The 21,315-nt window shown below is 48.5% G+C and overlaps 1 protein-coding gene across 29 annotated transcripts in view; it reads left to right on the top strand.

Annotated features, from left to right (window-relative positions):
• The window catches only part of Lrp8 (low density lipoprotein receptor-related protein 8, apolipoprotein e receptor), a 74,641-nt gene that overhangs the window by 47,192 nt on the left and 6,134 nt on the right, over positions 1 to 21,315 (top strand). For 15 of the 29 annotated variants that reach the window (NR_033496.1, XM_011240456.3, XM_011240459.3 and 12 more), the window contains 12 exons: positions 1,917 to 2,036; positions 2,109 to 2,234; positions 4,858 to 5,032; positions 6,187 to 6,414; positions 7,466 to 7,584; positions 7,790 to 7,929; positions 9,231 to 9,372; positions 10,541 to 10,693; positions 11,742 to 11,966; positions 14,618 to 14,686; positions 19,587 to 19,759; positions 20,621 to 20,797. Coding sequence is in view for 28 of the 29 variants with exons in the window: in XM_011240456.3 (XP_011238758.1) it covers positions 1,917 to 2,036; positions 2,109 to 2,234; positions 4,858 to 5,032; positions 6,187 to 6,414; positions 7,466 to 7,584; positions 7,790 to 7,929; positions 9,231 to 9,372; positions 10,541 to 10,693; positions 11,742 to 11,966; positions 14,618 to 14,686; positions 19,587 to 19,759; positions 20,621 to 20,797 (1,847 nt within the window). In the remaining variant the exon portion in view is untranslated. Of the gene's footprint in view, positions 1 to 712; positions 752 to 1,916; positions 2,037 to 2,108; positions 2,235 to 4,857; positions 5,033 to 6,186; positions 6,415 to 7,465; positions 7,585 to 7,789; positions 7,930 to 9,230; positions 9,373 to 10,540; positions 10,694 to 11,741; positions 11,967 to 14,617; positions 14,687 to 19,586; positions 19,760 to 20,620; positions 20,798 to 21,315 lie in introns of all 29 variants that reach the window. The other 14 variants (XM_011240454.3, XM_011240458.3, XM_011240455.3 and 11 more) reach the window with 3 other exon arrangements.

The raw sequence follows: 21,315 nt of genomic DNA on the forward strand, positions 1-21,315 counted from the left end.
TCTGTGCTGGTGGGTGACAAGTGTCCGCACCCACGTCTCCGAATTACTGTATTCATGCATCTCTGACTGCATTTCCATCTCTGTAGAGCCCGCAGGACCTGTCCGTGCCTCTGCACATAAGCTAGTGTGTGTATGTGTGTGTGTGCATGAAGGTGTGTGCATGCAAGTATATGCCGTGCTGGGGAGAGATGACATCAAATACTCAGGCCTCCAGCCCCTCTTCCTTCCTCTCCAGGCCTTCCAAAGAAGACCATCAGGGATAAACTAATCGGGGTCTCCTAGCTTTTCTCTCTCAGCCCATGGTGGCCTTGAGGCACTCCACACCTTCTTTCGTCAGAAGCTACAATTATGTTGAGCTCTTCCTGGGCAGCAGCGCCCTACACATACCATATGGCTAAGTGTCCAGTAAATAGAACTGCGGGTTGCTGTGACTTCCAAAGAGAGAGGAAGGAAGTGGGTGGGTACGTGACTGAGGCCGCGAGTGAACGGGAAAACATGAATGCATGGTGCTTGTGGAATAATAAAACCCAAGACAAGCAACAGAGGGTGTGAGTGGCCAAATGGTTGCCAGTGGGAGCTCTCCCAGCAACTAGTCCAAAGCCACCATGGCTCAAACGACTTCCAGAAGTCTGCGGCTTCCCAGGGATTGGACTTGACCAATCTACTCCCAGTCCCCCAAAGTCATGGGCTCGATGTGGTCTTGTTCTTTCAGTTGCACCATCATTCCCGGGAAACAGGAGGCATCCCAGGGGTAAAGGGGATATTCCCTAAGCATGGCTCGGGCTGGAGGTGGGGATGCTCACAGCTGTGCATGGCCTGGCATGGGCAGCTCCGACCAGCTGGATGCATGGCCACGGCTGGCTTCGCTCAGCGCTGCTTTGCTTGGCTGGAGTCACGGTGCATGAGCCTGGTGTGCAGAGGGGGTGGCACAGTACTTTGCCCTGGCTTGTGTGAGTAACTGTCCATGATTCTAAGCTCAGAGGGCACTGAGAACTTGGTAAACCTTGGTCCTGGCCTCTCCAGAAGGTGGTGAGGAAGTGGAGAATGAGGGGCCAGACCCAGGCGACCTCTTGGCATCCCTTCACCCTTTGCAGCACTTGGTAATCCTGGGCTAGGCTTGTGGCAAGGTAGATCAATGAGACAGGTCAGAGAGGAGTTGAAAAGGCTCCATCATGTAAAGCCCTGTAGGAGAGAATTATGGCTTGGCCACGGGCATATTGAAAAGAAAGTGTGGCCTAGAGACCCAGCTGTAGCATGTAAGGGCCTTCTGCTTACACTGTCTGACTTCGGCGAACTGGCCAACTAATTCAGGGCCCTGCCTTGAGAAAGCACACAAATAGCAGGGGCCAGAAGTCAGCAGTTGACAGAGATCTCAGGAGCCCCTGCACCTTGGCTGACCCCACAGAGCAGAATTGGGAAGAGGAGGAAAGCTACAGGAGGCAGCTCCTGGAGGAAGAGGTTTGTAAGAGCAGCAGCACTCCAAAGTGGTGTCACCTGCCTCCGGAGCCTGCCCTTTTTGGGTGTGCAGAGGCATTCGGCAGGCACTTGGGGGATACCCCAGGGGTGAACGTTATACACGCAAGCTTCAGCTTAAAGGTTAGAAGGAAGAAGGAACTATTTTAAAAAATGTGTTTGTGAAAGACCTCAGAGCCCCAGGTAAGACCTAGCTGCCTCTAGTCTAGTGGTGGATGGAGCCCTGGCCTAGGAGGACAAGGACTTGTGTTTTCTTTGTTCCACTGGCCCTGTCTAACCAGGGAGCCTGCCCTCTGATCCTCCTCCTGCCCATCACCTGGCTATTGGTTCAGTGCAGCTTCCTGGTTTCCTGGTGGTGGGTGTCTGCTGCCCCAAGGCTTTGCTTTGCTCTGGGCCACTTCCCTGCCTGTCAGAGTAGTTCAGCAGCCTGTGTCCCTCCCCAGGGCTAAATGAGTGTCTGCACAATAACGGCGGCTGTTCCCACATCTGCACTGACCTCAAGATCGGCTTTGAGTGCACGTGCCCAGCAGGCTTCCAGCTCTTGGACCAGAAGACCTGTGGTGGTGAGCCCTCCCCCATCTACCCGAGCGCACGCAGAGCCTCCTGCCCAGTCTGACTCCTGGTCTTTCCCGCAGACATTGATGAATGCCAGGACCCGGATGCCTGCAGCCAAATCTGCGTGAATTACAAGGGCTACTTTAAGTGTGAATGCCACCCTGGCTATGAGATGGATACACTGACCAAGAACTGCAAAGCTGTAGGTACGGACTTCATAAAGGATAAGGAACACTCTGGACGGCCTAGAAAACACAAAACTTCCACATATGTGAGGAGTGGTTAAGCATACACGCACACACACACACACACACACACACACACACACACACACACACACAGAAAGCAAATGGGTCACACAAAGTGCTCAAAGTACACGTGAACATCACATACATGATCTGCTGCAGGCGCATACCCACAGGCATGCTTAGAGTCATTCATGATAGCCTGCAGTTCACATTAGCACAGCACAATGTATAGGCACAAGTTTGGACCACAGAGCCAGTATGGGCAGCTCCCACGAAGAGCAGGATGTGTGCAGATCTCTACGTTGATCCGTTTATCCAGATGATTTAATTATTTATTTCTTCATATTAAATGCAGTAGTACTGCTGTAGGCACTAAGATTCAGTCAGCAAATGACACAATGCGCTTGTTAGTGACCGAGACAGGCAGAAAATGAGATGGCTAAACAAAATACAGCACATGGCAGGTGGCACGTGAGGGCTGAGGGGACGGAGAGTAGGGATTGGGGATGGGAAGTCTGAGGGAATGGTGGGTTATGGTTTTAAGCAGCATAGTCGGGGACGCTCTCACTAAGGAGGTGACATTGGAATGAGAAGCTGAAGGAGGTGAAGGGGTGGGCAGGAACGGCATTCCAGGCTGGAGGAACAGAATGAGCAAGAGCCCTAGGCAGGGAGTGTGCTCGGATGGTGACGGAACCCCGAGGGAGCTGGTGGGGTTGGAACAAGGAGACTGGGGCAGAGGTGAAGTCATAGGTGTCTGGGGCTGGGGCATTCTCCCAGCCTTCCAGACCATTGTAAAGTCGGACGTGGTTTCTCCTGAGTTTGAGAGAAGCTATCAAAGGGTTCTGAGTGGAATGCATTGTCATGTTTAAGCTCTGCCTGGCTTCATTGCTGAGACCAGACTGCACAGGGCCAGAGCGTACACAGGTTACCGAGGTACTTCAGGAGAAAGGCTTGGGGCAGGGTGGGTGCTGGGGGAATATTGAGAGGTGAACAGATGTGTGTATATTTTGAAGGCCAACCAACAGGGTTTGCTTAGAAGTTTAATGTGGGATTCTAGAGAAAAGTGAATCAGAAGATTCCAAAGGACAAATGAGGAAAAAGGAATATCTATTTCATTATATGAGAAAGATGGTGAAAGAGGCAAATCTCAGAGGACTGTAGACCGTTGAGAATACGGAAACTGTAGCTCTCCACATGGAGGTATTGAACGGACAGTTCAGTCAAAGCTTGGAGTTTCACACACATACTTGATAGGACGCATAGATCACAGTAACACAGTAGCTATGATACTTGATATGAAACCCATCAATCCTAAAATATCCCACCCACATATTCACATGTCACATGTAACCTGTCTTTACTTCCATATGGAACAGGAGTGACAGGGCCCATATGTACGAGTATATGGTGACAACATCCTGAATATATACACTAAATCATGTGACTATCTAAGGTACAGTTATACAAAAATTCAAGGCATAAACACACAGGTCCCTGTTGCTGACACAGTCCTCAATAAAATCCACAAGAGGCCCTCTACCCCAGCTTACGACCTTAGAGAGGGGAAGTCGTGCCTGCACTTAGGGTGAGGAAAAGTTCTGGCGACTGAGCAGGCCTAGAACCTAGCTTTCCGTCTGCTGCTCCCTGCACTGTGAGCCCCATTTCCCGGCTCTTTGTATCACCACTTCCCTCCTACCCCTCTGCCCTGAAAGTTTCCATCACTACACACAGTATATTTGTGTGTATATGACACAGCCCTGGTCAGTGCGTGGCTCTGGACTTTGCCCATCCTGTCCCCATTAGCCTGGCACAGATGCACAGAAACCGGACCAGGTGGCTGACAGGAATGTGTATCGGGAAACATGGAACTGTGCCTGAGAATTGCCTGATACATCTCCAAACCCCCTGTGAGCGGGGCAGTGCAAGGGCCTTACGGACCTCTGGGACATCAGTCTTCCAAATGGAAGTCGAGACTATCTAGGCCCCGTGGGATCTTCTGAATCTTACTCTAGGGTCTAAAACTAGCTTCTAAGTATACATGGTCAGTTGTATGTTCTGTCCAGTGCATGCATGTGATTTGTCAGATGCCACATGTCCTACCTCCGTTGATGGCTCAGCAAACTTAGCCTAGCCCACTGGGCTATCTTTCTAGGACCTTTATGCAGGATAGCAGGTGGAGGCCTGAGCAGAAAGGCTTGTGATCTCTGGAAAGAAGCACACTCCAGGGCAAGGGGAAGACTTGAAAGGGGCCTGGGTCGCGAAGCTTGTCTGGGGAATCCATGATGGGAGAATGGCTGGTGAGCCAGACGGACAGCAGCAGGGTCATGCTGCAAACGTCTCCTCAGTGCAGGCATGCGGGCACAGGGAGTCATGGACTTGGGAGTTTGTACCCAGTAGAGAGGAGAGCTTCTTTCTGCTGTGTGCTGGTACTCATTATTCATCTGCCCTTCTAGCCTGTGAGGTAGGGACCATCATCCCCACTTCATAGGACAACGAACCTCTCACCCAGCAGACGAGGGGCAGGAACTTGTGTCTCTAGGCTCCCTGCATTCTCCACTGACACTGCTTCCCTGCACGGCAGCCGGCAAGAGCCCATCTCTGATCTTCACGAACCGACACGAGGTGCGGAGGATAGACCTGGTGAAGCGGGACTACTCGCGCCTCATCCCCATGCTCAAGAATGTCGTGGCGCTGGACGTGGAAGTAGCCACCAATCGCATATACTGGTGCGACCTCTCCTACCGCAAGATCTACAGGTGAGTGTCAGTGCATGCGGCGGCGGCCCAGCATGGGGGGCTTGAGGGAGGGGCGACTTACAGAGAAGAGGGCAGTTGGGCTTGACAGGGGACATGGAATCATAGCAGGAGTAGAAGTACCAAGGCTCATCAGCCTGTAGGGAAACAGCCTTGAGTCCACATCCTAGACTGTGTCTGACCCATGGTGGCCTAGCCGTGAAGTGCAGGACATGTGGGAGATCAGGTGTCGGGGGCTGGGCAGTCTGTGGCTGAGGGACAGGAACAGGGACTTGCAGTCTGCAGTGCATTGAGTAAAGGTGCCATGTAGCATCTAAGAGTGCTCTGCAGCCTGGACCTTAAGGGAATTGCCCGGATTGCAGAGTGAGAGTTACGGATGGCAGCAGGCAGTACGGAAGCAATAACATGGAGAGGACCCCTCGGGGGAGGGACAGCAACCTGACTGACACCTCCTGTGTGTGTGTGTAGTCAGCTCTCTCTGCACTGCACAGCCTCCTGCAGACTCTCTTCATCTCACCTCTGTGTGCCATAACCTCCCCTCAGCGCTCTCCCTTCCTCCCCTTCCTTTTGAGACCATCCATTCCGCAGCTGCCACAGTGATCTAACATTCACAGCTATGTCCCTAGATTCATTCGGTTACCTGTCCCACCCTTGCCCCAGGACACAATCCAGCGTGCTCAGAGCTGTTCCCGTTATTTCCGGTTTTGCATCCCATCATCAAACCCTACCACACCAAACCCTGCCTCCTTTCCAAATGTGCGCACTTCTGCACTTGTATGTGCTGGTTTCGGCATGTTTGGTCTCACCTTCTGTGCCCCTGGTGATCTAGTCCTTCAAGACTCAACCACAAAGGCTTCTCCCACTCTGCAGAATGGTGCAGTCTCCATTTCCCTGCTGCCGTAGCTTCCACACTGCATTGTACCTGCCTGCAAGCTTCTTCCCCCACTAACTGAGCTCCTCCAGGCCAGAAACTAGCTGGTTCAGTCCGTGTCTCTACCCTGGTGACTTAAGGAATGTGTTGAGTGGAGATTAGTCGAGTTCCTCTAGAACCCACTGCCGTGGCCCAGAGAGAAGACAAAGGGGAGGGTTGCAGAGGCAGCTCCACGTGGGCCCATGGGTGGAGCATCTGCCCATGGCCAGCCCTGCTTTCTCCTAAGCGCCCACATGGACAAGGCCAGCATCCCGGACGAGCAGGTGGTCCTCATTGATGAGCAGCTGCACTCCCCGGAGGGCCTGGCGGTGGACTGGGTCCATAAGCACATCTACTGGACAGACTCAGGCAATAAGACCATCTCAGTGGCCACAACCGATGGACGCCGCCGCTGTACTCTCTTCAGCCGTGAGCTCAGTGAGCCCCGAGCCATTGCCGTTGACCCCCTGCGAGGGTGAGTAGCCCCACAGAAACCTTCCATTCCACCAGCACAGGGGCTCAGTTCTCATGTGTCTGTTATGAGAGCTGTCAAAGGTTCTACAAGTCTGTGGGGCTTCTAGACAGACACAGGGAAGGAAGTCCAAGCGGCCCACATCCTATTTGTCCTCAGCCAAGGGATCGGGCATTAGTCACCAGAGATCACCCTGAACTCTTTGGCTCCTTCACTGTATCGCTGAAATGGCGTGTCTTGGAATGCTACAGGACTAGAGATCCCTGGAAGCTTCAGAGGTAGAGGCCATCGGTATCTGGCAGCTGCTTAATCATTTTAGGGGACAGAGAACTCATTCCTTTTCATAGTTCCTATTTCATTGTGGGGTGCCTACCCATTACACAGTGGTGTTTTTCCTCATAATCGCAAATCTGTCTCCCTATAACTTCCCCCAGTGGGAGTTACATAAGCACTCAGTACAACCAGAAAGATTGAAGGATGCAGGTCCCTGGGGCTGCTCTGTTCCTAGCTCCTCATCTTTCCCCAGCCCCACCCTTGTTGCCCCTTGTGAGCCCCTTTAACCTAGGCTACTTTACTCTGGCCACACCTGGGTGGGGGCTTAGGACCTCCCTTAGTGGAAATGTTCCTTCTTCCTTCCTCATGAAAGGGTGAATTAGCAACAGTGAGCTGCTGTGATCCTTAGTAGAAATGCGGGTCCAGGAGCAGGGACCTGGGTTAGGATGGTCTTTTAGTTTCGTCTCTGTAATCGGGAGAGCTGTGTAAGGGCCCTTCCCACACAGATGCTCTAGGGTTCTGGTTAGAGCCACCCAGTGAGAGCCGAGCTCACAGGCCGTTCAGCTGAGACTGCGTGGATTATGGGCAAGTTGAGCTTCCCCAGGCTCTCATGAGATGAAGGTTAAAGTGCCTGTTTTAAGATTTGATAGTTCCAAAAAATTTCAGAAGTTTGCCCATTAAATATAATTCCTAACTGTTCAGTGGATCGCTGAGCCTTTGCGACTAAGACTACTCCAACTATCCCAAACAAGAAGCTAATTTGGGCTCTTCTGCCTTTCAGGTTCATGTACTGGTCTGACTGGGGTTTCCAGGCAAAGATTGAGAAGGCTGGGCTCAATGGTGCAGACCGGCAAACACTGGTTTCAGACAACATTGAATGGCCCAATGGAATCACCCTGGGTGAGCCCTGCCTGTCTACGTGAGTCGGGGGCCTGCACTAGAAATGATCCTGACAGCTTAACATCGCCCCATGGTCTTGAGTCAGAGTCCCCTCGTGGTGGCCAGTGTCTTTGTTCCCTTAGGCTGGGAATTGTGGGTAGGGAGTGCAGTGGAGTGGAGAGGCAGCTGCAGTAACTGGTGTCTGACCTGATCCCTCCTCCCCAAGACTTGCTGAGCCAGCGTTTGTACTGGGTGGACTCCAAGCTGCACCAACTATCCAGCATTGACTTCAATGGAGGCAACAGAAAGATGCTGATCTTCTCCACTGACTTCCTGAGTCACCCTTTTGGGGTTGCTGTATTTGAGGTGAGCCCCATAGGGGGAGGCATGGCCCTATCGGGAAGCTGCAACCCAGAGAAGGCTTGTTCAAATAGGATGCTTCCAGACTTGTCCAAAGGGAAACAAAAGAACAGGGAAGCCAGCTGACAGGTTTGTATAGACTCCAAGAGCAGCCTCCACGGAGGGCCAGCTGCCCAGTCTGCCTGGCAGCCTTTGCTGTGCTCTTCCCGAGAGCCTCGTTCAGATAATGTCACAGAAGCAATTCACTTCTTCTCCACATGCCCAGCATCTAGCGCTGTATCTCACATACGGAAGGAGGCAGGGAGAATGGAAGATGCATGTCCTTAGAATCATTTATTGTAGGGCACACCCTGAGAGATGCTATGCACTTAGGCTCATTTTTGTTGACCTTTGCTAAGTCCTGGCTGGGGTGGTAGAAGTAAACTAGACCCTACCCAAGCCCTCGGGAAGCTCCCAAGAAGGAAAAGAATCACAAAGCCCATCTGCTCTGACCTTAACATCTTTTCTTTTTGGGAAATAAGGAAGCCAGAACCTACCAAAGTTTCTTACACACAGACTAACCCTGCCATCAAGGGAAGGCAGAGTAAGGAGGTGGTGGTCTGTGGTGGGAAATTGGCAGTCTTTTCTTAGAGCAGCTTCATTCAGTACTGTTTGAACTTGAGTGCAGAGTATCTCCTCTAAATCTAGCCCCTGCTTCAAGTCTATGTATGTGTACGTGAGCATCTCCCTGGCATGTGTAAAGTATGTGTATGTGCATGAGTTTGCACACATGCACCAGAGTAAACACGTATGTTCCTGTGTGTGCTTTTATGTGTATGTACACTGAAAGGTATTTCCTTCAGCATGAGTATGTCTTTAGGAGTCTAGATGGACTTGTGCGGGTGTGTCTGGATCTGTGGACAAGATGCATGGCTGCACCTGCAATTGTGGATTGCCTACAGATGCGTGTCTAGTCTTCTATGGACTAACCATATAGACTTGTGTGTTCCTCCCAGAAGGCTCAACAGCAACTAGCCCTCAGGATCTCACACATTCCTTCTGATCTTAGTCCCAAGCCGCAGGAATGGTGCCAGCTGTAGACATCCAACCTTGGTTTTCTTTTGGCTCCAGGAAGTAAGCCTAGCTCAGCAACTCAGAGTCATCACGTAATCATCTAAGACAAGGGAGCGAGGAGACTTTGCTTCACTGTTAGAGGCAGAGTCCTCTGAAAACCTGTGGGCAGGGTAGATAGCGCTGAGACCCTGATTTGGGGCTAGGGATGGAGTTTGGATTCTGGCCTTCCTGTCCTTTACATCTGTATTCCACAGGACAAGGTATTCTGGACAGACCTGGAGAATGAGGCCATTTTCAGCGCAAATCGGCTCAATGGCCTGGAAATCGCCATCCTGGCCGAGAACCTCAATAACCCACATGACATTGTAATCTTCCACGAGCTGAAGCAGCCAAAGGGTAAGTCAGTCTTCCCCGGTTCCCACCGCCTGTGTCCTCTCCTGCCACTCATCCAGCATCCCCAGGAATACAGTGACCCCTCTTGTTGTTGAACGTGTTGCTGTATTTTGTCTCACTTCTGCTTCAGCCTCGGTGTGAAGCAAGGCTAGGAACAAATAATCCCGTAAGTGTCCTAGCCTTGCCACCACTGTAACAGGTACTTACTGTATATCTCACTGAACAGCCGAGGAAACTGAAATTGGAGAGAGAAAACAAAAATATAAACTCAGTCTACCTGATTGCCAAGCTCCTCTGTGACACATCAGTGCGCGCTCACTTCTTGCACCCATTTTATAGTACTATGAAATCATGTGACTCAAGGCCTCACAGTTAGCCAGGTGGCTTACTGGAAATGGTCGAATAATCATACTGCAGGGCTGTCTCATCGGCTGTCACAACCAACTGTAATGGGGGTTGGTTGCCAGGGTAACAGAGACAACAAAGAGGGGCAAGAAGATAAGATTGGTGCCTGATTCTAGTTCTAGAGATTTAAAGCAGAAAGTCACGACAGCGCCAGGCATTGGTGGTGCATGCCTTTAATCCCAGCATTCAGGAGGCAGAGGCAGGTGGATCTCCAAGTTCGAGGCCAGCCTGGTCTACAGAGTGAGTTCCAGGACAGCCAGAACTACACAGAGAAACCCTGTCTTGAAATCCCCCCCCTCCCCACCCAAAAGAAAGAAAGAAAGAAAGAAAGAAAGAAAGAAAGAAAGAAAGAAAGAAAGAAAGAAAGAAAGAAAGAAAGAAAAAGAAAGCCATGACAGCAGGTACACAGAGGAGGAACAAACAAGGCAAGCACAGTGGGGGAGAGGGTAGTTTTAGTTTGGGAATTGATGTACCTCAATTAAAGTCTGCCTCCAAAATTCCTAGCGTTGTAATGTGTACATATATTCTCTGAGCGTAGGCTTCTCTGTCAGTTGGGACCGTAATACCCACTTCTCAGAACTGTAACAATGAATGAGGGGGGACAATAAAGTCCCAAGTACTATGCTGGTATGTCCCCAAATAAAAGTAGGGAAAGACTTTTGAGCAAGTCCAGTTGGTGGGATCTCATTATTGGTAGACAAGAGGACCTGGTGAGGCCTGTCAATCTCCCAACACGCTGTCTGTCTGCCCCTCCCCCTGCCATTAGCTGCAGATGCCTGTGACCTGAGTGCCCAGCCCAACGGCGGCTGTGAATACCTGTGCCTTCCTGCTCCTCAAATCTCCAGCCACTCCCCCAAGTACACGTGTGCCTGTCCTGACACGATGTGGCTGGGCCCAGACATGAAGAGATGCTACCGAGGTTAGTGACAGACGCTGTCCTGGCCTCCCAGGACACAGTATGCTCCAGATTTCCTCCGTCTTCCCTGGTTGCCTCTCACGTTTGCACTTTCGTCTTATTTACACTAACTTGAATGCATGAGTCACGGCACCTTCTAAGGCTTTCCCATTTCCCAGAAAAGTGCAAAGTGCATAAAATATTTTAAATTCAACTTTCAGGAAGTTTCTGGAATCCCTTGAAAACCTCAAGTTAGTGGGCCTGGAGAAGGCTCCGTGGCTGAGAGCACTTGTTGCTCTTGCAGAGGACCCTGGTTCAGTGCCTAGCACCTATATGCTGGCTTGCAGCCATCCTTAATATGCTGGCTTGCAGCCACCCTTAACTCCAATTCCAGAAGTTCCAACCTTGATTCCCTCTGCTGACTTCTGAGAACACCACGGGAGCTCATGGTGCACAGGCAAAACGCCCATAGATATAAAGTAAACCAATCTTTTTAAAAAGTAAAAAATAAAATAAAGGAAATTCATGTAAAGAGCCCTCACTCTCCGCTGACCATCTTTTGCAGATAACCATTCTTAGCTAGACCCAGCACACTGCATAGACGCCCTGAGTGCAGTTGTCACTCATGTGCAATAGCACTTTATCTTCAGCAAGGGGATTTGTTTCCCAGTCTCCGTGCACAGCCAAGGCCTTGGGGTTGAGCATTAAGTCTGTTTGCATCCCTTTATAATGTCCAGAGTCAGCTGTTTGATGTGTTTAAACCTAGTGATGTGACTGTGGATTAGGATAAAATGCCTCTGGATTTGTGTTTCTGCTCCCTCTAGTCTTACAGAGGCCTCTTCCACAGTGTTTCTACAGCACTGTTCCACTGGCTCGGCTTCATCACATCAAAGTGAAGTGCTAGGACTCAGCTGGAGAGTGTTTAGGGGGTGGGGGGAAGTCTCACAAAAGTGTCATCTGAGCTAAGCCCAGAGGACGTGCGTGTCCCTACATGTAACTCAGCAGCAATAATTTAGGCACTAAAGCAACAACATGCTCCGTGTACGTAACCTCCCTGCTCTCTCCCCTCCAGCACCTCAGTCTACCTCAACTACAACCTTAGCCTCTGCCATGACAAGGACAGTACCTGCTACCACAAGAGCTCCTGGGACAACCATCCACGACCCTACCTACCAGAACCATAGCACAGAGACGCCAAGCCAGACAGCTGCCGCCCCTCACTCGGTTAACGTCCCTAGGGCTCCCAGCACCAGCCCATCCACCCCGAGCCCTGCTACCAGCAACCACTCCCAGCATTGTAAGGAAGTTGGCTCTGTATTTCTCCTAACTTGGGAGAGTTCTGTGGAAGCCGGGATGAGGGTCGGAAGTGGCTGGGAAGGGAGATTTTGCCAGAACTATGTAATGTCCACCTCTTAGGAGGAAGTGAGGGAGAGAAGGGACTGTCCTGGGATTGAGCAAACGTGAGTGTCCATAAGTTTTAAAGGGCCTGGAGACAAGCCATTCATTCCATCTCTAAGCCTCCTTCTTCCTCTTAAAGGAACAAATCATAAGCTACACTCTACTTGCTTCTCAAGATGGTCAGGAGAGCCTGGCAGTGCTGGTGCACATCTTTAATCTCAGCAGAGACAAAGGCAGGTGGATCTCTCTAAGTTTTAGGCCAGCCTGCTCTACATAGAGAGTTCCAGGCTACGTGGAAAGACCCTGCCTGCCTCAAGAGAGGGAGCTAGGCAAAAGAGGCATTGTGCATTGTAAATGGAAGGGCCCAGCTGCCTGGGTGTGCGTCAGGGTTTCATGTGTTCCTGAGGTGGGTGTCATCAAGTTTGGAAAGCTCTGATCAGAGCTCCCAGCAGCCTCAGTAAGCTGCCTAGACAGTAACGTCTGTGTGATCTGTTTGTGCCTGTTTCCAAACCCTGGGATAAAATAATTAAGCTTAGCACTTCTTAATTCATTGGGAGCAGTAATTGTCTCTGTTGGAACTGCTCTATCTCATTAACCAGAAAATACCTTTATAATTGCCAGGGGGAGTTCATTTTAAAGGGTAAACCATCTCTCACATTTTTTTTCCATACTTGGCTGGCCCAGAAACCAAGCAACCTAGTGACGTTGTTGCTTGGGCTATTTTGCCAGCAGAAGCTAGATTCTAAGAGTAGACTTTGAGGCAGCTTGGCATTTGCTGAGGTGAAATTCCATTTCCTCTCATCGGGGGCAGAGCTCAGAGTGTCCTCACAGGCCTCAGGACATTTTCAAGCACATCAGAGCAAGGGGACAGCAGCGCTTCTAACTAGCTTGTTTTCTTCCTTCTCTGTGTGTGTATGTGTTGGGGGTGTGATATGTATGTGTGCATATAGAGGCTAGAGATCAACTTTAGAAGTGTTCTCAGTAGTTCTCCGTCTTAATTCTTGAGACAGAGTCTCTCACAGAACCTGGAGCTCATTGCTTCAGATAAACTGGCTGGCCAGCAAGCTTCAGGTTTCCTGTCTCTACCTCCCCAGTGCTGTGGGTAACATGCCTGGCTGCTGTGCACTGGGGAGCAGAACTCAGGTCCCCGTTCTTATATGGCAAGCACTTAAGAAGTGCACCCTCCAGTTAGCTAACCCGGTGAGCAATGCAGCTCTCTGATTAGTCAGAGTCCCTTGAAGTAACACGGAGAACGAGACTGAGGGGATGGACTGGGGGACATTTCCAGTGGCTCACCATTCCTCTCATGTTTCAGAGGGTTCTCGTGGGATCCCAGGGCCTAGTGCTGTACAGGTGTCTCAGGGAAGATGACTATTAGAGTTAGCGAAGGATATTTATTTAAAATACAGTACATTCTACAGTCACTCTTCAGTTTAAGAATGGGCTTGGGCTGGTGAGATGGCTCAGTGGGTAAGAGCACCCGACTGCTCTTCCAGACTGCTCTTCCGAAGGTCCAGAGTTCAAATCCCAGCAACCACATGGTGGCTCACAACCATCCATAACAAGATCTGACTCCCTCTTCTGGAGTGTCTGAAGACAGCTACAGTGTACTTACATATAAATAAATAAATCTTAAAAAAAAAAAAAAAAGAATGGGCTTTTACGTGCCTTTAACAACAACAACAACAACAACAATCCTTTCTTTAGAGATGGGGTCTCACTATGTAGCCCAGGCTAGTCTGAACTTGAGTCTTCTTATCCTTAGCATCCTGAGTGGTGTGTGATACGCATGCACCATCACACATGGCTAACATACCTTTTTAAACTTGGCCCTTATAATAATTACTATCCCCCTCACTACCATCTTGAATTAGGCAAAGCCAGCTAGACACTGTGCTAAGTATCTTATATGAATTATCCCATTTAATCCCTCAGATATACCCCTTAGAGGTAGAAAAGATTTTAAGATAAATATAGTATGCATTATATGTTTAATATTATATTAGCTTCCACAGTGTCACACAGGTAATGTGTAATAGAGATAGAATTTGAACCGAGGCCTGACCTAGAAGTCTATGTTCCCAGTTATACTCTACTATGCTCTAGTATCTCTCGTTTTAATCTCTTAGGAAAACAAGCAGGTAGTGCATAGGATAGGCAGACCACCAAAACAGTAGAGACAATGCATTGGGTTTTGATAGAAAAAGACAGCAGACTCCATCAACAACAAGGAGGCCTAAGCTCTCTCCTGCCATGTAGCCCCCAGCTTCCTACCATCTTGATGCTATGGGAAAGTATAGGACTTGAGTCATGAGTCCTGAGTTCAAGTCCCAAGTCTGTATTTATCAAAATTTAGTTTCCTGGGTGTGAAATAACCTCTGCCCTATTTGCCTCTGGAGTTTTGGTGAAATATAGTAAACTCAATAGTTACACAGTATCTAGGAGCATCATCCTAAAGGAGAGGTTGGGTGGGTGGCCCTTACAACTTGAGGGCAGGCAGGGCTTGGATTCACAGTGATGGACAGTCATTCTGTAACTGATATTTTACAGATGGGAATGAAGGCAGCCAGATGGGCTCAACAGTCACCGCTGCTGTCATTGGGGTCATCGTGCCCATAGGTGAGTGTGGCCCCAACTAGTAGAGGGCAAAAGGACTCTGTGCCCAAGGTTTGGGGACGACACTAGAGGGATAAAGAATGTTGCATGCTGCCTGGTTCAATGTGGGCTCTTGCCCGGCACACAGCTCTCTTCAACTTCTGCCGCCATGTGAACATCCAGGCACATCTCTCTGCCCCACCCACCTCCACACCCAACACTCACATCATGTGAAGACCAAATGAGTGCTCCCTGGGGCCCAGCTGGTGTCTCTTGCTCACCACTCTCCCACATGCCACATTATAGGAAATTATGGATTTGTTAACCGATGAGCCTGTTTGTCATTTCTTGAGTAAATCATCTTGTCTTGTTTTCTTTCTATTTGGTTTTTAATTAATATTTATCGAGCAGCTATTATGTGCCAAACTCTAATCAGGAAAGGGAAGGTAGTTAAAGGATAAGTAAGGCAGGGTCCTATCCTACAAAAGTCTAATCTTGGTTTAGCAAGATAACTTGGTGGGCAAAAGCACTTGCCACCAAGGCTGACTGCCTGAGTTGTGTCCCTGCAGACCACATGGTAGGAGGAGGGCTGATTCCTGCAGTATGTCCTCTAGTTTCCACACACTCCACCTTGTAGTATGCATGCCCTACCCTGCAAAATAAATAAGTAAATGTGATTTACAATAAAAACCCTAGCAGGACAAAGGATACATATGACACAGGTAAGTTGATTATGACATGGCAAGTCCTAAGAGTAATCTATGTTACTGTGTTGAGTGGGGGATTCTAAGGAGTCTCTTTGGTCTAAAAGGGAAGGGAAGAGTTGAGGTTCTCCGATGGACATAATCCTTGAGCTGAGTTGGCCAAGTGAAGAAGAACCAAGAACAGCCCAGGCAGTGCAGAAAGCCTGTGCAAAGCCAGGAGTGGGAGAGGCATAGAGTCAGGGAGGCTGACCTAGGCGTTCAGTATGACAGCAATCCTGGATAAGACTCAGAACCTGGGGTGACTCATTCCCTCCCACTGTGATATTCATACGTGTCCTGTGTATCCGTTTTCTCATGCCTGACTCATGCCTTAGCAGTATTTTTGAGTTGGATTGCCCATTTTTAGGTTTAACCCCTGTGCTAGCTAGTATTACTACTGCTGTGATGAAACACCATAACCAAAGCAACTTTGGGAAGAAAGGATTCATTTGGCTTATGCTTCCACATCACTGTTCATCACTGAAGGAAGTCAGGATAGGTATTCAAACAGGACAGGAAGTTGGAGGCAGGAGCTGATGCAGAGGCCATGGAAGGGTGCTGCCTACCGGCTTGTTCCCCATGGCTTCCTTAGCCTGCTTTCTTAGAGAATGCAGGACCACCATCCCAGGGTTGGAACCACCCACAATGGGCTGGCTCTCCCCCATCAATCATTAGTTAAGAACATGCCCTATAGGCTTGCCTACAGCCTGATCTTATGGAGGCATTTTCCTTTTTTTTTTTTTTTTTTTTGTTTTTTGTTTTTTGTTTTTTGCTTTTATTTTATTAGATATTTTCTTTATTTACATTTCAAATGCTATCCTGTAAGTTTCCTATACCTTCCCCCCGCCCTGCTCCCCTACCCACCCACTCCCACTTCTTGGCCCTGGTGTTCCCCTGTACTGGGGCATATAAAGTTTGCAAGACCTAGGGGCCTCTCTTCCCAATGATGGCCAACTAGGCCATCTTCTTCTACATATGCAGCTAGAGACACGAGCTCCGGGGGTACTGGTTAGTTCATATTGTTGTTCCACCTATAGGGTTGCAGACCCCTTCAGCTCCTTGGATACTTTTTCTAGCTCCTCCATTGGGGGCCCTGTGTTCCATCCAAAAGATGACGGTGAGCACCCACTTCTGTATTTGTCAGGCACTGGCATAGCCTCATATGAGACAGCTATATCAGGGTCCCTTCAGCAAAATCTTGCTGGCATATGCAATAGTGTCTGGGTTTGGTGGCTGATTATGGGATGGATCCCCAGGTTGGGTAGTCTCTGGATAGTCCATCCTTTTGTCTTAGTGGAGGCTAAGACGAATTTCTTAATGAGGCTCCCTCCTCTCAAATGGCTCTAGCTTGTGTCAAGTTGACATAAGACTAGCCAGCACATCTCCCTTAGGGACTCTGTTCTTTTATAAGTCACATACAGAAGTGCTAATGCATAGTATATATATAATATGCTGTAGTAGAGGCATGACAGATACATTGGTGATGTAACAGCATCTTGGTTGATGATATTCCTGGGGAGGAAATAGAAAGGTCGTCCCAGAGTGGAGGTGAAGGTTCTGGAGAAGGTAGCATTTGAATTGGTCTTGAAAGGGCTCACCACAAAAGATGGTGGAGAGGCAACTAGTCTAGTTTATTCTGAATAACTCTGTTCCTGCCATCTGTGTGTCCTCTCTGGTTGCTATGACACTTGCTGAAAGAATCAGTACTTACACTGGATTAAAGCATTAACTTTAAATGCCTGCTAATCTGAAGGGGAGGAGATGAGCATTGTTCTCACCAGAAGAACAGTTAGGTTTTCATAAGATCCCTGGACAGTCATTTACATTTTATTCTCTATGAATTGCCTACTGGTGGTCTCATTTTTTAATTTTGGCTATCTTATTTTTAGAAATACATAATAAATATTAAAACCTTAGTAATAGATAAACAAATATTTTCTCCCAGTCTGACACTCGATTTTTAAATTAGCTCATGGTATCTCTTATCATTCATAAATTTATATTTAAGTTTATATTTAAGTCTTAGATCTGCCCCTCTTTTGTTCTGTCAGTTCTGTGTTTACTATCTTGCTTAGAAAGGCCCACTTCGTTCTGAGTTATTAAAATGTCAGCTAATATTTTCTTCTTCTAACTTAAACTCATTTTTTCTGTGCTTTATATTGTTATTTTAGAGGATGACCTGAGCTAGGGATGTAACTGTTTTCTTTTGTAATTGTTATCCTCGTTCTAATCTGTGAATATAATTATTTATATGTGTGTACTAATTTTCTAAAACCATACTTAGGGACCCATCATCTCCCTGTGACTTGAGTGATCATCTTTATTGTAGCCTATACATGTCAGCCTATGCAATCCCCCTCACCTACTATCTGTTCATTCCCATAGATAGCAATACTTTTTGAAGTGTTATCCTTGTAAACATTTTTTTTAAATGTTTGTATATCATTTCTCTTCTAGATAAACTTTAGAATAATTGTGTCATTTTGTAAAACTTACGATAAGATTTTCATTGGACTTGCTTTGGATAAATACACTTGCGTGAGAGGAACTTACATTTTTATAGTATCAAACTTTCCCATTTAAGACATGGCATCTTTATTTCAGCCTTCATTTATGTCCTTTAGCCGACATGTCGCATTTGCCTACTTCTTGTTCAGTTAGTCTGGGTATTTTGTAACTTTTACTAGTCCATTATGAGTGTGCCTGTTCCGTGACATTTTCTAGTTGGTTATTTATTTGGGAAATTATGTGTGTTTGTTTGCCTGGGTGGGTGGTTTTTTGAGACAGGGTTGCAGAAACTCTGTAAGGCCTGAGCTAACCACGGTGCAGTCCAGACGATTCTTAAACTCTTGTTAATTTTCCTGTCTCGGTCTCCTGAGCACTAGAGTGATGAGTGTGAGCCCCACATCTGCATCCTAATGTGTTACCGCTTACTAAAGGCAGGCTTTGTTTTTTTATATTGATTCTTGAGTAACTAGATTATTTGTAATATTCTTTTTCCTGCTTCTGTAACACTCTTTTTCTTGTTGCTATCGTTACTTATGGTATTCTTACTCAAACAGAAACCCCTTATATCATACTTTAGCATCCTAAATCATTTCCACCAATGTGCTTGGAACCACTCTGTACTTTGGCGAGCACAGTCTGAGAAACTTCCCTCTATAGGCCGCCCTGGGTGACCTCTGCAGTCCGCACATGCCCAGCTGAGTTCTTGCCCATTCCCATCATCTGGATTTAACTCTTTGTTTGCACTTCCACCAGCTCTACAAGATCTGTCAAGCACAGATCAAGCATAGATTCCTTCCTAGGTCTTGGTCCTGGACCTATAAGACACCCCTTCCTTTCTTCTGACAAAGGGACAGAGAGTGCTTGGTCTTGACTTTACCATCTGTCCAACAAGAACCGAGCTGCTTGGTATTTTTCACCAGCCCTAAAGTCTTTGACTCAAACCTGTGTTGTCCTTCTATATCCTCTTCTAGAGACTCTCTTTGTTGGATGGGGCCTCAGAGTTGGAAAGACATGCAGTTTGGAGGGAGGGTGGCCTTCTTAAGAGTTCCAGCAAAGCAGCAGCATTAGGGTACAGGTGTAGGCAAATACTTCTCAGCCATTTAGCAAGTGTCGCTGAGCTATTAGACATGAGCACAGAGAATAAACAAACACTCAGGGCTGGAGAGATGGCTCAGTGGTTAGGAACGATGGCTGTTCTCCTAAAAGACCAGAGTCTATTTCCCATTGTCCATGTCTACTGGCTCACAACCAACTGTCACACTAGTTCCAGGATATAGGATGCCTTTTCCTGGTCCCAACCCATACCTGCACATGCATGTACATATGTATACACTCAACAGACACACAGACATACTACATACACATAAATACACATAAATAAAAATGATAAAAATCACTTTTTTAAAGTTAGCACAGCCCTCAAAAGCTCAGTCCAATTGAGAGAACAGAGAGTTAAAAATCGTGTGGCCTGGGAACACACCTAAGGGGGAGGCAGGGTCTTCCCAGAGCAGTTGGGAAAGAGGTCACAACAGATAAGAATTCATAAAGAAACACAGTGGTGACTCAAAATGGAGCCCGGAAGCAAGGGGTTATACGGTCTGGGAGGGGGCAGATGGGTGTTGATGCTGGGCCGGAGCCCCTGGTTGTTCAGTGTGATGTGGCCTTCCCTCCAGTGGTAATAGCCCTGCTATGTATGAGTGGGTACCTCATCTGGAGGAACTGGAAGCGGAAGAACACCAAGAGCATGAATTTCGACAACCCAGTGTACAGGAAAACGACAGAAGAGGAAGAGGAAGATGAGCTTCACATAGGGAGGACAGCTCAGATTGGCCACGTCTACCCCGCAGTAAGTACTCCACAGCGCCTTCCCGCCCTCCTTCCCTCTCCCCCTCCCTCCTTCCTTCCTTCCTTCCTTCCTTCCTTCCTTCCTTCCACGTTATCAGGAACCTCCTGCATACCAGGCACTGTTTTGGCTCTGGGAGAACACAGCCATGCTGAAGCAGGCGGTGGGAGGAGCAGAGTGTCAGGATTCCTTTTACCTGCAGGGTCTCCCTGGCAGTTAAGCAGCCAAATGACTTTCTGCAGAAGGGTAACTGGCTGAATTCCAACAAGCTCTGAATGCCAGTTAAATGCCAAACCCCACATTAGACATCAGCTTCCCAAGTCGTTGCTGGGGTGTTAGAGATGCTCAGTGCCATGGGGTGGAAGCTGAAGAATCTATCACCCTAGGACGCCTTCCTAGGCTTGCTTTCTTCTCCCACAGTTTCCTGGGCCTCTCCATCCACAATCCCCATACCTTTTGCTTAGCAGTTAGGCCACTAGACTGTGGGGTCCCTGAGGGCAGGCTCTGATGTGGTCTCTTTGCCTGGGCTTGGCACAGCACAGCTGGCTTTAACAAATGCTGAAGGATGGATGGTGTAGAAGCACAGCCATGGGGCTGCTGGTTTGTCTGGGGATCAAGTGCATAGGATGACTCCCAGTAACACACGAGCTGTGTCTTTATTAAAAAAAAATAGTAATTTTCAGGTAGGGAAGAATAGAGCTGACATTCCAAAGAGAATCATGTGGAAAGGCTAAGAGGCATGAGAGGGCGTGGCTTGTTGGGGAGCGAGGATTATGAAGCGGTTAGAACAGGTGTCGTTGTTGCACAGCAGAGTCAGGGGGCTGAGTATGACCTCAGAGGTCATCCAGTCCATCCCCCTGTCAGGCAATCAGCAACTATGATCGCCCACTGTGGGCAGAGCCCTGTCTTGGGGAGACCAGAGACCTGGAAGACCCAGCCCCTGCCCTCAAGGAGCTTTTTGTCTTGCCGGGAGAACCAAGGTCACAGCTTCACCAACTCCCGAAGAACCCTCTTTCCGAGCTGCCTGTCGTCAAGTGCAAGGTAGGGCAGTGCCACTCTGAGCCTGAGGGGCTGGCGAGTGAGGGCCTTAAACCTAGGCAGCTATAGAAAATCCTAGCAGGCTTTCTGATTTTAGAAGGCTTGATATCGGGATAGAGGAAACGGCATGTTACTGAATAATGTTACTGAATGCGTGGCAGACAAACTGCTCTTGAAGCAAACTGTTTGTAAAGGAGAGATGTATGAAACAAAGTTGTTCAGTGCTGTGAGGGTCAGAAGATGGTCCTGAGGCTCCGTCACCGTGGCCAGTGCAGGCAAACAGAATTTTAGCGATCAGAGGTCACAGGAAGCCTAGAACTTGGAGGGAGAAGATGGCTCTGTCCCACTGTTCCCACGGCCCTGCAGTCTTGTCTGCTTACCTCTGCTAGTGAGGTGAGAGTGGAAACCCTAGTCTCTGCTTCCTGAGGTTAAACCGTTTAGGAGCATCTTGTAAATTACAAATCAGTCTAGGCTAAAGAATCATCATTTCCAGGGAAGGAAATGATGCAGGGAACTTAACT

The sequence above is a fragment of the Mus musculus genome, chromosome 4 (genome assembly GCF_000001635.26).
Source record: "Mus musculus strain C57BL/6J chromosome 4, GRCm38.p6 C57BL/6J".
In the NCBI taxonomy this organism is placed as follows: domain Eukaryota; kingdom Metazoa; phylum Chordata; class Mammalia; order Rodentia; family Muridae; genus Mus; species Mus musculus.